Below are 15,604 nucleotides of genomic sequence, written 5' to 3' on the forward strand. Positions count from 1 at the left end.
AAAATAGAACCGTTTCACCATAATGACCATCATTACGTTTGGAGGAAAAAGGGGGAGGCTTGCAAGCTGAAGAACACTATTCCAACTGTGAAGCACGGGGGTGGCAGCATCATGTTTTGGGGGTGCTTTGCTGCAGGAGGGACTGGTACACTTCACAAAATAGATGGCATCATGAGGAGGAAAGTTATGTGGATATATTGAAGCAACATCTCAAGACATCAGTCAGGAAGTTAAAGCTTGGTCACAAATGGGTCTTCCAAATGGACAATGACCCCAAGCATACTTCCAAAGTTGTGGCAAAATGGCTTAAGGACCAGAAAGTCAAGGTATTGGAGCGGCCATCACATAGCCCTGGGCAGAACTGAAAAAAGTGTTTGCGAGCAAGGCGGCCTACAAACCTGACTCAGTTACACCAGCTCCGTCAGGAGGAATGGGCCAAAATTCACCCAACTTATTGTGGGACGCTTGTGGAAGGCTACACGAAACGTGTAGGCAATGCTACCAAATACTAATTGAGTGTATGTAAAATTCTGACCCACTGGGAATGTGATGAAAGAAATAAAAGCCTAAATAAATAATTCTCTCTACTATTATTCTGACATTTCACATTCTTAAAATAAAGTGGTGATCCTAACTAATTTTTACTAGGATTAAATATCAGGAATTGTGAAAAACAGAGTTTAAATGTATTTGGCTAAGGTGTATGTAAACTTCCAACTTCAACTGTATATACATACTTACACACACACTACACTGACACGCTCACTGACACGCTCACACAAAACCCACACACATTCACATACTGTACTTACACTACATACACACACACACATGTTTAACTCATCATATGCTGTGGCTACCCTGTTATTTATTCTTACTATTATAATCTATTGTGGTTCCTAGTCACTTTATCATGCATTTATGTACATATCTATCTCAAACACCTTGTAACCCTGCACATGAATCTGGTCATCCCTGAATACAATTTAATTGTTATGTATTTTATTCCTCTTATGTTACACATTATTTATTTTTTATTTTTTACTCTGCATCATTGGTAAGGGCTCATAAGCAAGCATTTCACGGTGTAGTCTACACCATTTGTATTCGGTGCTTGTGACAAATATAATACCATATTATTTTATTTTAAATAAATTTGACACTTAGTAACAATGTTTACTGGGATTAACACCTAAACCGCGAAGTGGGTGACTGACTGGAAAACAACTGTCACTGCAGGATTAGATGAAAAAAAATCCGGTCATTGTTTACAATCTGTGTCAAATACTTTCTATTTTAAAACCTCCAGGAACTATGCAAACAGTCCCGTTAAACAGGCGTGCTAATCAGAGGAAAAGAGGACCCATATCATTACCAGCAAACAAAATAGAAAACAGTAACTTCTATCAATGCAATCAATGAACACTTGACGATCCATTATTTTCCCTGCATATTTTTTTTGTAGTAGGTTTAAGGCTATTCCTAAAATTATTTTTAAATGCTTCGTTCAGGGGGTTTCCATGTTGCATTGGACGTTCAGCACTGTCCACACTCAACGCCAATATAGAAGTGACTTTGAATTTCACACAATGATATATTAAAAAGAAAACAGTGTTATTGTTTGAAACATTTTTGTCTCCTGCACACCTGTTTTGTTGCACCTACTGACCTGGGCAATTAAAATAAAGAATGTGATCCTCCATGTATTTAAAAAAAAAAAATCTGCGTTTGTGAAAATAGAAACCGATACGATGCCAAATAAATGGTAACTTGGACCGTAAAAAAAAAACTTCACTCTGCTTGTTGCGACAAAGACTTTCACATGATACATAGCCTATTTTTTTCCACTGAGGTAATACTTTGACGCAGGTAGACTTTGCTCATCGTGTTATTGATATACGTTGCATGCAGAATGACAGCACACATTTACCCAAACGGGTGTAAAACAAACTACAATCTCGCTTTCCTGACCATTTTTATTTGTTGTAAATGATCTCTTCAAGTGGTTGTCTTCATCTACAATTATCTGTTCCTCGCAAGGTTTCTTCTCTTGCCAGTATTGCTCTGTGAATGAGAAGCGCCTAAACTTAATTTGTAAAATTATTTTTTTTTAATAAAAGAATACAACTCCAGCATAAAAACAAAAATGGTGCAAGAAAAGGTAGATGGGACTTTGTGACAAGTCTAACAATCCAGTTATACTAGCCATCACATCTTATCAATCATCTCATGCCAGGTTGAGACCCAATTGTTTCTGTCTGCTGACCCACCATGCTTCTACACCTGCATTGCTTGCTGTTTGGGGTTTTAGGCTGTGTTTCTGCACAGCACTTTGTGACATTGGCTGATGTAAAAAGGGCTTTATAAATACATTTGATTGATTGATTGATTGATTGATATTTGTGCACCAGCACTGCCTGTGCTGTTCACCCTATCTCTGTACATAGGATATTATAACCATAGAATGTCCATGCACAAGAAGACCACGTTTGATCAAAATCCAAATGAAGGAAATCATTTCTGTCGTGTGTGTACCATAACTTGGACGATGAGTAAATTACAAGTCAGCCCTTCTCTTGGTGATGGTATTGAGTCATACACGTTTCATAGAAACCATAAAAAGGAGTGACATCGCCACCTGTGGGTAGAAAAACAGCTTTCCACCGTCCTATTTGTCCAGGTCAAAAGACATAAACCATTTATGTGTGTATGTGTGTGTGTGTGTTGGTATATACTGTGTGTGAAAATATAAATAACTGCCATGGCGGTGTAGGCAGTGTAATCTGTACCCAGCAGGCTGGTTCCCCACTGTGTGAGAGCCAGTGTATTGTTCCTGCAGCGTGGCAGATAACAACTCATTAACATACAGAATCATTTGGCTGCAAGAGCCACTCTGCCATCCATCTGCACTGAGCTGATAAATCCGCTCACACGCGCACGTGCACACACACACATGCATGTACACACACACACACACACACACACAGACACCGGCACGCACACACACACAGACACCCGCACACACACAGACACACAGACACACACAGTCCCCCCCCCTGCCTTTTTCTGTCACTCTCTCTCATGCACTTCTCTGTCCCTGTTTTCCTGTTTCTCTTTTTGGACAGTATGGCTGCAGTCTCTGGGCTGCAGGTAAATGTTTGGCAGTCGAGCCACAGAGTTAGTTATCGAGGTCGCAGTCCAGTCAGTCATAGCCTGATGTGGAATACTGGAGGGGTCCTAGAACACCTGGGTGCCTCCGCTTTACTAGAAACACTGCACTTTGTTTTTTTGCTATATCTGCAAGTGGAGCCGATTTATCACTGTAATTCATACAAAAACATGAAACATATTTTGTACTGCAAGATGATCATTAAGTTAAACGGTCGATGTAGCGTTCATGCATCATAATGGCTTCCGTGGTTTACTTCTTGAGTTTTGTGCCGCATCATCGTGAATGAACAACTCTTCGTGTTTCATGTGATTGTTGGGTAATGCTCCAGATGGACTGAGTGTGGAAGGTCTTAAAGAGTGTGAACCACTTTCACAATGGCAGGATATCCTGAAGGTCACTGAGCCACTCTGACCTTTGCAGGAAGTTGTCACTTGCTAAGAGGAAGTGAGGATTCCAGACTCCAGTGGGAGTGTTTTACATGCCGTGATATGGATTTACTGCACATTGTCCAGGCTGTGTTGAAGGGGGTGGTTCACTGCATTTGTGCTTAATTTAGCCCCCAAATATAGGAATGAGTTGTTTTTCAATTCTTGAAATTGTTGTTCAATAGTCTGAATTATGTGATGGGTGATGCTTCCTAAAATAATAATAATAAGTAAATAAAGAAAACTGAATCATAAGAACGCTGGAAAAAAATAGTGTGATACACATGATTTATAACATTACATAATCAGTATTTTGTTGCCTTTTCCTGTGTTCATTTTATTCAGCATTTTATATAAAAGTCATCAAGTTAACATTGCATATAGTCATAGATATATTTATCATACAACAAACATGTTATTTTTTTACTAAACAGAACATACAATGTCCCTTCGCTTTACTGTAGTTCATAAAATAGTAACCAAAGGTACCAAGATAGGCTACTAAATGTATGTTTAAAAAGCCGTAATGAAATAACCAAACTACAGTGATGTACACCTCACTGTTTACTGACATAAAACTGCTGGTGTTGTTGATCATCCCAACAGAGAGAAGGAGGGGTGTATTTAGGAGGTGATATACTTAGTGTACCATACCAAACCACAACTGCAATACAGTGAGAAAAACATTAAAATAGATATTTATAATATACAAAATGGTTGGAAGTGAGCGTATGATTTCACTGGATCTCAGTTACAGAAATACTATTTGTACCTCTTGACAGGATTCATTTTGAATTTGTATACCTGTGGCTGTTGTAGTTGCTAGCAACCTCACCGCACATATGTCCATCTACATGCTTAGGCAATATGTCTCAGAAATCAAAACTGTCCACACAGATTGTACTCGATGTGTGTGTGTGTGTGTGTGTGTGTGTGTGTGTGTGTGTGTGTGTGTGTGTGTGTGTGTGTGTGTGTGTGTGTGTGTGTGTGTGTGTGTGTGTGTGTGTGTGCGTGCGTGCGTGCGTGCGTGCGTGCGTGCGTGCGTGCGTGCGTGTGTGCGTGCGTGCGTGTGTGTGTGTGCGCTTAACGATCAGTTGCCATGTTACTCTGCGTCGTTTTACTCAACGCTAATCAGTCATGTGTGGCGGAAATAAATAAATAAGGTACCACATTTGTTATATCATTATATGTGTTTGCCATTCATTTACTAGTTGACATGTTGTTCACCCACTGTGGAATGAATAGTATGTCATCAGGAGCACAGAGCAGAATCCTTCTCAAAAAGCCACCTGCCTGAAAGCCCTGTCTAAAATATAGGCCACTATATCAAACTGCCTAATCACATCACTTGACATGAACCACTGTCAAAATATTTTAGAAGTTAGGCTAATGTTATATGTACATGTTTGATCATGTGTTGAGAGTGCTAAATCCTTGCTAAAGATAACACATTTTAAAGCAAATAATAATGGTCTTCAATGTGTGATTAAATGTGCATTTTTTTGTGTGAGGATTTGGCATCAAGCCATTGCTATCAGCGAAACAGTTATGTTATTGTCGTGTTGTCGTAAACTTTCAGAACAGTTCAAATGGCCCTCATTGACAACTGGTAAAGATTGATCTTATTCTTAACCCAAGGTGAGAGAGAGCATGATGGCATTCCTATTGACATTTCCTGGTGTGGACTGATGCATCGCCTGCTGGTACCATGGCATCAATGACTTTTATGACGATGACATATGATGTATACTGATAACATGATAGTGTAACAGAAGCACACTGTATTTGAACATTCATAATGCAGGAAATATGAGGTGTTCCTCAACCCAGGTCCTAGACAGCATGAAGCATGCAGAATTTACAAGTCTTTCATTTTGTTTACCAACTGACCAAAAAAGGACCAAAAAAAGGACATTAGAATCCTGATGAAGTGAAATTCTGGCATCAGCATGCTCCCCGAACCCGAAGGACCGTTCTTTAGATAGAGCTCAGAGATGCTAGGGCCCTTCTCAGACTCATCCATATTTGAGTCATCCCTCTTCTGGGGACATAAGTCAATCCCTTTGTTTCCCTGCGGTCCACCATCAGCTCCACCAACTCCGTATCCACCATCGTCATCACCGACACCACATCGCCACCATCCCCACCACTATTATCATCGCCGTCATCGCTGGCTGCCGCCATCTTGTGGGCGTGCATTGCGTCGTAGGTCCCTACCGCGCGGCACGGGCACAGTTCTCGGGGCTGGAGGTGAGTCTTGGTCCTCGGTGAAGCTCTCGGGGCTGCCGTCCCCGTCTGGCAGACTCCCACAGCTGGACCCGGGCGACAACGTGCCCTGGAGGAGGAGGTCGTCCTCCCTGGCCAGTCCCACCCCGTCCTGACGAGGGCCCTGGGGTCCACCCTCACGGCCCCCCACCAGCAGCCCTGTCCCATCACCCACGCCCACGGTGGCCCCTCCGTCCTGGTCGTCCAGCAGGTTGGACAGGAAGCTGATGTACTTCATGGCCAGACGCAGGATCTCGTTCTTGCTCAGCTTCTTGTCCGGTGGGTGAGTAGGGATGAGCTTGCGGAGCTCGGAGAACGCCCCGTTGACATTCTGCTGCCGCCAGCGCTCCCGGCTGTTGGTGAAGATCCGCCTTACGATCTTTGGTTGGCCAGCTGGCGGAGGAGAGGAAGAGGGGAGGGGAGTGGAGGGGAGGAAAGAGGAGTAATGGGAAAGATACGGGATGTGGGAAAGGGGATGCACAAATGAAGAGTAAGACTCAGTCAGTCCAAATGTCGTATTCTCTCAAATTCTGCCTTGATGTTTGTCTTATCTGCTCTACAGAATATACTTGGTCACTTTAGATGTAATCCTTCCTCTTCACAAAGTAAATTGAAAAGCGACAAAGTGATGAGAATGTTTTAATGGTGGTAAAGTAGTCGAGGGAGATACAAAATGAGAATAGCGGCATGACAGAAGCCAGCGTAAAGGTGGTGACGAGTGACTGCATTTTCTATTTCTGAAGACAGCTCTACGGTGCCTTGGTTAACAAGCTGGTTATGTATTGCAAAGCAACCAGAAGTGGGACTCTTTAAACACTCTAGCACAAGATATAACACAGTGAGCTGACCAATTTATTTAGACAACAGCACTTTTATAATCTGTATACATGTGCTTGTCTATGCTCTGCCATATGTGAAGAGGTTCCTGAGTTTGACACACCGATTACATTATTGGGTTGGCGAGCACAGTGCCGCGGGATGGACTCTAATCTTGGCTTTGCTACGTCGATGTCAGAAGTGGGATAGGAGACGCAGCGGGTAACGTAAATGTATGTTATCCATTATCATATATTTCCCAATGTGGTGTTTAATATAATTGTACATATAGCCAATGAATAACACCTGCGGCTCGCGTCTGAAACTGTGGGATGCATTTGAGAAATACAATATCCCGTTGGTGTACAGTATACCATTTCTTTCTCTTGGAACACACCCAGCCTCCCGTAATCTGCCAGCTTACTATGCAGCAAAGCCTTGGCAAGGTGGCAGCTAACTCCCTCCACCCTCCCCCACACTATTTGACTGTGAGTGGTTGATCGAGGACACGAGACGCTGTATCCTACAGATGTTTCTAATAAGCTAAAACCATAGATATCTTATTCGACATCATTGACTAGTTTTGGAGATTTGTTTAGGAGTGCTCTATAGATTGATGGTCGGTCGGTAGCCTATTTTCTTCAATACCTGCCCATGTTGCGGCCATGTTCGTTGGATAAACGGAATGGGGTGATATTGGGATGAGGAGAGGATTGAGAAGAAGACTGTGAGCAGCAGGAGGACACAGCAGAGGTGCGTCTTACCATACTTAGAAAGATCTAAAAATGTGCCTACCCTCGTCGAGCTCAACCTCGTAAGGCGCAGGACGGCGCTTTACCCTGTTGCTGGGGTACATGCCGTACTGTTCCGACTCCCCTCCAAGACTAGTGGCAGAGAATAGATATGAGAAACAGGTACACATACTACCATACACACATACTACCATACACACATACTACCATACACACATACTACCATACACACATACTACCATACACACATACTACCATACACACATACTACCATACACACATACTACCATACACACATACTACCATACACACATACTACCATACACACATACTACCATACACACATACTACCATACACACATACTACCATACACACATACTACCATACACACATGCTACCATACACACATACTACCATACACACATACTACCATACACACATACTACCATACACACATACTACCATACACACATACTACCATACACACATACTACCATACACACAAACTACTTACACACAGGCACATATACAACAGCTTACCAATATGATGTGTAGGCAATACCAAAATCTTTCATGTAATGTATAGCCTTATTATAGCCCCGTATTATATGACATACAGATGGTCTCCGTGTCCAAAGTGTAACACATCCGTTACATAGGCACAAGTAGTCTAACCTGAAATCTTCGATATTCAGACTAATAAACAGAAATAAATCTGACTGCAATGAATCAACACAGGTAGCCTAGAGGTGAAGGCTCTGACAAATACCTTTGTGAAGGTGAATGAGCCAATTGCCTAGATAACAAGCTACTACATTCACTTTTCTGTTTCTCCGTAATTTAGGTTTATAGGTAGGCTATAAAAGACCATGTTTTGATGTAGGCTATACCTGTAAGTAATAATTTACAAAGGATTAGGCCTATCCTGCCACAAAAATAAACGAAGATGAATAACGTATAGACGTCTATAGGCTATAATTATAGGCTATATTATTTAGGGGGGGGGGCAATCAGGACAATATTTTTCAAAGCTATATTATAGTTTATTTTACTTTACCTGTTGATGGCAGCGAGAGGTTGCGCCAAGTTGTAGAGCATTGCTCGCGCCGGGAGAGGGAACGCGTTTGGGCTCAGCTGAACCATTCGAGCGTCGATCAGCGCGTCTCGGTGCGGCAGCGGCAACGGCACGGGTGGTCTGCGAAGCTCCGTGATCGGTACCGTTTGACTGTCGGTTCTCTGCTGTCCCGTCTTTATATCGTCTCTCCTCAAGAGCTCGATCACTGGTACTTCCCTTTTCAGGTCAAGGGCGTCGTAAGCGGTTTCCTTGGCAACGCCGTTTAGGATGATGGTCCCGTTGCGCGTGTTCCGCAGAGGCGCGTCATCTGTCTTAACCCTTTCCCCAGTGAAGTTCCCCTCCTTCGAGTCCTCCAGGTCTTGGCACCCATTCTCCCTGATGGAATCCTGCTTCAGCGGGATGCATGATTTGGCACCGGGACTTCCAGGACAAAGATCCAGCTTCATTTTTTCCATAATTTCATCACGTTGGAGTTATATCCTATGAAATGTCTCTCTATAAATCAGCTGTCGAAAACACCACACTGTGGGGCAGAAAACTACTTTGTAAATGCATGCAATAAAAGAGGACTGATATAGAAACATTATTGTTGTTGATTCAGGTCAAGGCAGTCAACAAAGGCATTTCCCGATAATTTCATCACTCCACGATTCCATCATTATAAGGCTGTTATTAATCTGTGTAGGGCAGTTGGCATAGGCCTACATGTATCCTATAAAGCACCACATATATACATTTCGTATAGACTATCAAGAAAATTGCCCCTAAAATGCAGGCATCTGCGCATCAAATGTTAACATGCTTTCAATTCAGAACTGGTGGTAAATGTCCTCATCAATGCTACAAATATACTGTGATTCGCAACTCGTTGCAATGTTGTTTTGGATACTATGGTTGTTTTATTTTCCCCCAACATGTTGGATTAGACCCTAGATAAATCCTATAAGGCTGATCGAAGGGTTCGCTATTAGGAAACCAAAATAGACCAGGCCTTGTAATTCTCCAAAGAGCCTACCTATGGCCATGTTTGAGTGCACCACACTGAATATTATTCAGAAAATAAGTAATAAATGCAGTTTGAAAAGCGAACACAATGGATATGAATCAAGCGCGGGGCACGTTACGAGAGGTCAGTGAAAAACATAAGTGACTGCCTTTGATCGCCAATGGTGTTGTTCAGCGAAATCATTTCCACTTCAAACTACTGTTTTTAAACGTCCGTTATTCTAATTTGAAAAACAGTGACCAATGCCTATATGGAGCAAGCATTCAATATGACATTTAAAATGAAAATTGGTGTTGCTGTTTTCGAAAATGACCTTTTCTTCAAATCCTATAACAAAAACATTTAGCGAGAAAAGCCGTCTGGATTGTGAGCATTAACTTGAAATATTTCCTTTTGAAATGACCTATTAGGCCTATTTAATTTGATCATGTGAAATAATGTATTATTAACAATATAGTAAGTGAATCTCATTCTTAATTGTCTTTATTGTTGAAACAAACCTCATCAAAATGGCTTTTCTCTGAGGGATTTTCGTTTCTATGGTTAAAGCTATAGCCTACGATCCAATAGGCAGTCACTTCGATTATAGATTGCATCAGACATTTGGAACAAAGGTTGACATCACCGAGCTATTGTTCGAATGTTTGATTTATTTTTCGTTCCCTTTTAGATTCTATCGATGCTGTAGTACTAACATGTGTAGCCTACCATAACCCAAAACAACGAAGAAACCACAAGCCAATCCTTTTGAACTGTAGGATAATAATATAGCTTACCATTGTCAATGAGACAATAACAATAATTATTCATATTCATACAATCATTAAAATAGGCCAAAACAATCACACAAAACCGTTTCGAACCAATAGCCACATAATTATTTATGATTCGCCTATAATTGTTTAAAAATAAATCCCTAAAAAGAATAGGGCCTAATGCGTTCCTAATGTATTCTAAAGTGGCCAACCATCGAACAATAACGAAAAAACACTTCAAACACACTCCTAATTGTAATTCAAAAATATTTAGCGTGCAAATCCCAGGCATGGAAAAAGGAAATATCGATTAATTTTATGCGCTTACCGTTCCCGACGTCTTGTTGATGCTAGTGTGAAAGTGGAGCCATTTTGTGAGTGGGTCATCCATGTCTGAGGTTTTTTTTAGTGCCGGTGAAGTGCAGTGTGGAACTGGAAGTGAGGTTTGAGTTATTCCTCACTGCGTCCAGCGCGCCCGCTCAGTATGGGGAGCGGAACACGAGCGCAATGTGGCCAGGCGAGATAAGCGCACGGCAGCGGACTCTTCGTTCCTGATAAGCCACTAAACCCATTATTTATGAAATGATTCATTATTATTTGGCTGTCGTAGGCTATATAGGCTTGTGGAGGGCAAAGCATAAAGACATATGGATGCAGCTCCAGAAACTACAACGATGCGAGGTATAGGCAAAAGGTGAATCTATGTGGTTATATTTTCCTGATATTATTCCGCCCCTGGAAAATAAACAAACAAGTCTGTAAGGTACAATATGTTTATCTTTGTCGTGCATAAGGCTTAATTTCCAATTAAAATTAGGCAATACAACCCTATAATTTGTAGACCGACGCTGATAATAATAGTCATAGGATATAATAATAATAGCCTAATAATCATAATTATAAACTAATCATAATCATTAGGCTGTAGTAATATACATTTCAGTTGAATCGAGGCCTATTCTCTAATATTCTATTATATTAATTTCAACATCAGTACTTTGGAGATGACCAATGTGTAATTCTGTTGTTGTCTAAGTTGAATACACAAATGGACCCAATACAAAATGACTTCTGATGCTGGAAGGAATTGTTCACTGTCATTGTTTTTATGTAGCTTATCTATGGGGTAGCCATGCCTGGTATTCGTGGCAAATTTAGCGGGAGTCCCCGGGGGTGACATGGCTGAGAGAGATAAAACCCATATCAGCTCGCTTTCATCGGATAAGCGGAGGGAGAAATCAGCAGTGACGCACCATCACTGGAGGACATACAGCATAGGCTATAGGCTAAATGGTCAGGTATTTTCCACGCTTTTTTTGTTCATTCAAATGAAGGGCGCAACTAGCCTATCATAATTCCGTTTTATTGGAATATATTACCCCATGTTCGATAAGGATAGGCTATAACCTAGTAGGCTACGATTAGGAATATAGGCCTTGGTTTACAGTCTGTCTATAGCCTAACCTACTTTTGTCGGACCATCAGAGGTGGCAAGGTTTAGGCCTAATTCTTAAACTTAGTATAATGTACAATAACATTTACTTGTCCATTGATATGTAGCCTATTCTACAAAGACAAGTTGAGACAGAGTGTGCGGCTGTCCTTTTCTTTTTCAAGTGTTCTACTCCAGCACCTCGCCTAAACAGGTGTGCGTTTCTTTCGTCTCCAGAGACATATTTACTGACACGTCTAAGCTTCAGACTGTGGAGAAAACGTCCTACGCTAAACGGAACACATTAGAGCCACTTACTTCCATTGATTAAAAAAATCCCCACCAATGTCTCCTCCTTCACTAGCTCCCTGTTTTCACGCCTTGAAAGTTGAGTGTCACACGACCTTTGACATAATATCACGTGCTGTGGATGACTGGTCACGACAAGCATCCTCTTACATTAAGTAAAAGCAGACTGGGCAAACTGTCGGCTATACAAAAAGAGAAAAACAAACACTAGCCTATTTCCCAACCTTTTTCGTTAAAGTCAATCGATTGACTGCAGAAGGAGACACTGCCACAAAAATGAAAGAATAACATACGGTAGGTCTATAGCGTTGATGAATAACTTTTGAGAAAGAAATTAACCACCTTGGTAGCGGACTAAACTTCACTCCATTGGGAATTAAGTTACTGATGAATTTGACCAACAGCGTGGAGCCGAGACCAGGCTACATAAATACAAATTTAAAAAGTAATTAGGAAACGCCCGCCTTGTACGTGTTTGCCCTCTGTAGTTGCGTGCCTTTCTTTATTTGCCGAAATCCATACGTTTTCAATAAACGTTAATCAAATAGCCTACAACTTTTATTGAAAAAGTCTGGATTTCAGCAAAGAAAGGCGCGCAACTACAGAGTGCAAACATAGGTACAAGGTGAACGTTTGATATATGTATTTTTTAAGTATTAAGTATTGACCTTCGACGAATCAATGTAGTTGGAACTAGTTTCTATAAACCATGTCTCGGGCCCTAAGCTGTTGGTAAAGTTCATAAGAAAGTCCGCTACCTCGGTAGTAGAGATATTTGATGAATGAGCTTTTTCAACAAAGCTTGCAATTAGATTCGCAAGGGAGGCTGTGTGTTAGAAAAAGGTCAACTATTGGGTTGAACTGTCATTTAGCAAGTTACCAAATATTGCATAGGACGAGTGAGTGCAGGTTAAACAGGTAGCCTAATTTAATAAACATATTTCATTATCACCTGATTTATTGTGAAATGCAAAATGACCATTAGGTGCAGCATCTTCTTTCTCCTCTGTTATTTGACATCAGTTTTGATTTACCGGTACTTACATTTGCCTGAATCTTCAAAGACTAGGCCTAATCATGGACAAATATAATTGGGTTGATTACGTCCTTCCTTTGGTTCTCTCAGAGTTTAAAAACATCTCTCATTATGCTTGCTTATTTCCATTCTCGTGTTTTCGTCATGACATCATCACAGGGCAGTGTCCAGTGTTTTTTAAATTTATTGACATGGATAATGGAATATTCCAGTATTGCATTGCTCATTGCTGGTTCCGACGGAGTGGCAGGATATATGGATAGAGGTGGTGCTGTTGCGGGTCATGAGACCTGGCACCTGATCCAGGGTCAGTCTAGCCACCGCTTCCCTGTTCAAAAAGCGTACACTCAACTGTATTTTAGATTTTGACAAATAAACATTCTTTGGCCTCCAGGATCTCATCCCCCTCAGCGCCCAGGAACCGTCCCCTACCTGCTCCACATACACACCTGAGATGAGAGAGAGGGGTGGAGAGAGAGGGTAGGAGGGAGGGCGATAGAGGGATGGAGATAAATGGAGCTCTGGTAAGCTCTAGGAGAAGGGTCCCATCAGGGAAGTCCTGGATGACAAGCCCCATGGGACCTCTTCCACACTCAGGGCTCTCTGGATCACGGTAGAGATAGTAGGATACAGACATTCCGGTGAAATGTAGTGGGGGTATATTTACCTTCATGAAAAATTGGTGGCAGTTGTCAAAATCGAGATCCTATTGGAAATTTTTGTATGAACACAAGGCAATTTGCCAAGTCAAACATTGCCTAGTGTGAAATAAGGTCTACAATCTACACTGAACAAAAATATAAACGTAACATGCAGTCATTTCAAAGACTTTCCCAAGTTACAGTTCATATGAGGAAATCAGTCAATTGAAATACATTCATTAGGCCCTAATCAATGGATTTCACATGACTGGGAGTACAGATATGCATCTGTTGGCCACAGATACCTTTAAAAAAAATGTAGGGGCGTGGATCAGAACACCAGTCAGTATCTGGTGTGACCACCATTTGCCTCATGCAGCGTGACACATTTCCTTCGCATAGAGTTGATGAGGCTGTTGATTGTGGTCTGTGGAATGTTGTCCCACTCCTCTTCAATGGCTGTACGAAGTTGCTGGATATTTGTTTTTATAAAAAAATATATATTTCACCTTTATCTAACCAAGTAGGCCAGTTGAGAACAAGTTCTCATGTACAACTGCGACCTGGCCAAGATCAAGCAAAGCAAGTGTGACAAAAACAAAAACTCAGAGTGCAAATGAAGTAAGGAGGTAAGGTAGTAAATAGGCCAATAGTGGCAAAGTAATTACAATTTACACTGGAGTGATATTCTGTATGTGCAGATGACGATGTGCAATTCGAAATACTGGTGTGCAAAAGAGCAGAAAAACAAAAACTAATATTGGGATGAGGTAGGTAGTTGGATGGGCTATTTACAAATGGGCTGTGTACAGCTGCTCCAACTATTGGCTGGAACTGAAACACGCTGTCGTACATGTCGATCATGCATCACGAGGTGATGGTGGCAGATGAATGGCACAACAATGGGCCTCAGGAGCTTGTCACGGTAATACTGCACATTCAAATTGCCATTTATATGCAATCTTATTCGTTGTCCATAGCTTATGCCTGCCCATATCATAACTCCACCGCCACCATGGGGCACTCTGTTCACAACGTTGACATCAGCAAACCGCTCGCCCACATGACGCCATACACTAAAAAAATGAATCATATCTGCTATCTGCCCGGTACAGTTGAAACCGGAACTCATCTATGAAGAGCATACTTCTCCAGTGTGCCAGTGGACATTGACGGTGAGCATTTGCCCACGGAAGTTGGTTACGACGACGAACTGAAGTCAGTTCAAGACCTTGGTGAGGACAACGAGCATGCAAATGAGATGGTTTCTGACAGTTTGTGCAGAAATTCTTCGGTTGTGCAAACCTAAAGTTTCACCAACTGTCCGGATGGCTGGTCTCAGACGATCCTGCAAATGAATAAGCCAGCTGTGGAGGTCCTCGTAAGGCATGGTTACAAGTGGTCTGTGATTGTGAGGTCGGTTGGACGTACTGACAAATATTCTAAAATGACATTGGGATGCGGCCTATGGTAGAGAAATTAACATTAAATTATCTGGAAACAGCTCTGGTGGACATTCTTGCACTCAGCATGCCAATTGCACACTACCTCAAAACTTGAGACATCTGTGGCATTGTGTTGTGTGACAGAACTGCATATTTTAAAAATGTCCCCAGCACAAGGTGCACCTGTGTACTGATCATGCTGTTTAATCAGCTGTTTGATATGCCACACCTGTCAGGTGGATGGATCCTCTTGGCAAAGGAGAAATGCTCACTAACAGGGATGTAAACAAATTTGTGCACACCATTTGAGAGAAATAAGGTTTTTGTGCATACGGAAGGGCATTTGTTCAGTGTAGATGAAGAAGAACTGCGTGTGTTTGTAGTGTTGTCAAAAAGGATGACAGTATTCACATTCCCCCTTTTCCTTTATGTTCCATATGTTGTCCTGAAATTTCTTGATTGGAATTGAATTTC

General features: G+C 41.6%; 1 protein-coding gene across 1 annotated transcript; it reads right to left on the minus strand.

The window, feature by feature from the left end:
- Window positions 1-3,853: 3,853 nt before the first annotated feature.
- Window positions 3,854-10,874, minus strand: LOC124009736 (T-cell acute lymphocytic leukemia protein 1-like). Its single transcript, XM_046321864.1, has 4 exons — window positions 10,596-10,874; window positions 8,489-9,029; window positions 7,474-7,562; window positions 3,854-6,255 (listed from the first exon to the last, which is right to left on the minus strand). Exons 2-4 carry the CDS (start codon window positions 8,959-8,961, stop codon window positions 5,762-5,764), a joined length of 1,056 nt encoding a protein of 351 aa, XP_046177820.1. The 5' UTR covers window positions 8,962-9,029; window positions 10,596-10,874; the 3' UTR covers window positions 3,854-5,761.
- Between the last annotated feature and the right edge of the window lie 4,730 nt (window positions 10,875-15,604).

The sequence above is a fragment of the Oncorhynchus gorbuscha genome, linkage group LG22 (genome assembly GCF_021184085.1).
Source record: "Oncorhynchus gorbuscha isolate QuinsamMale2020 ecotype Even-year linkage group LG22, OgorEven_v1.0, whole genome shotgun sequence".
Lineage (NCBI taxonomy): Eukaryota > Metazoa > Chordata > Actinopteri > Salmoniformes > Salmonidae > Oncorhynchus > Oncorhynchus gorbuscha.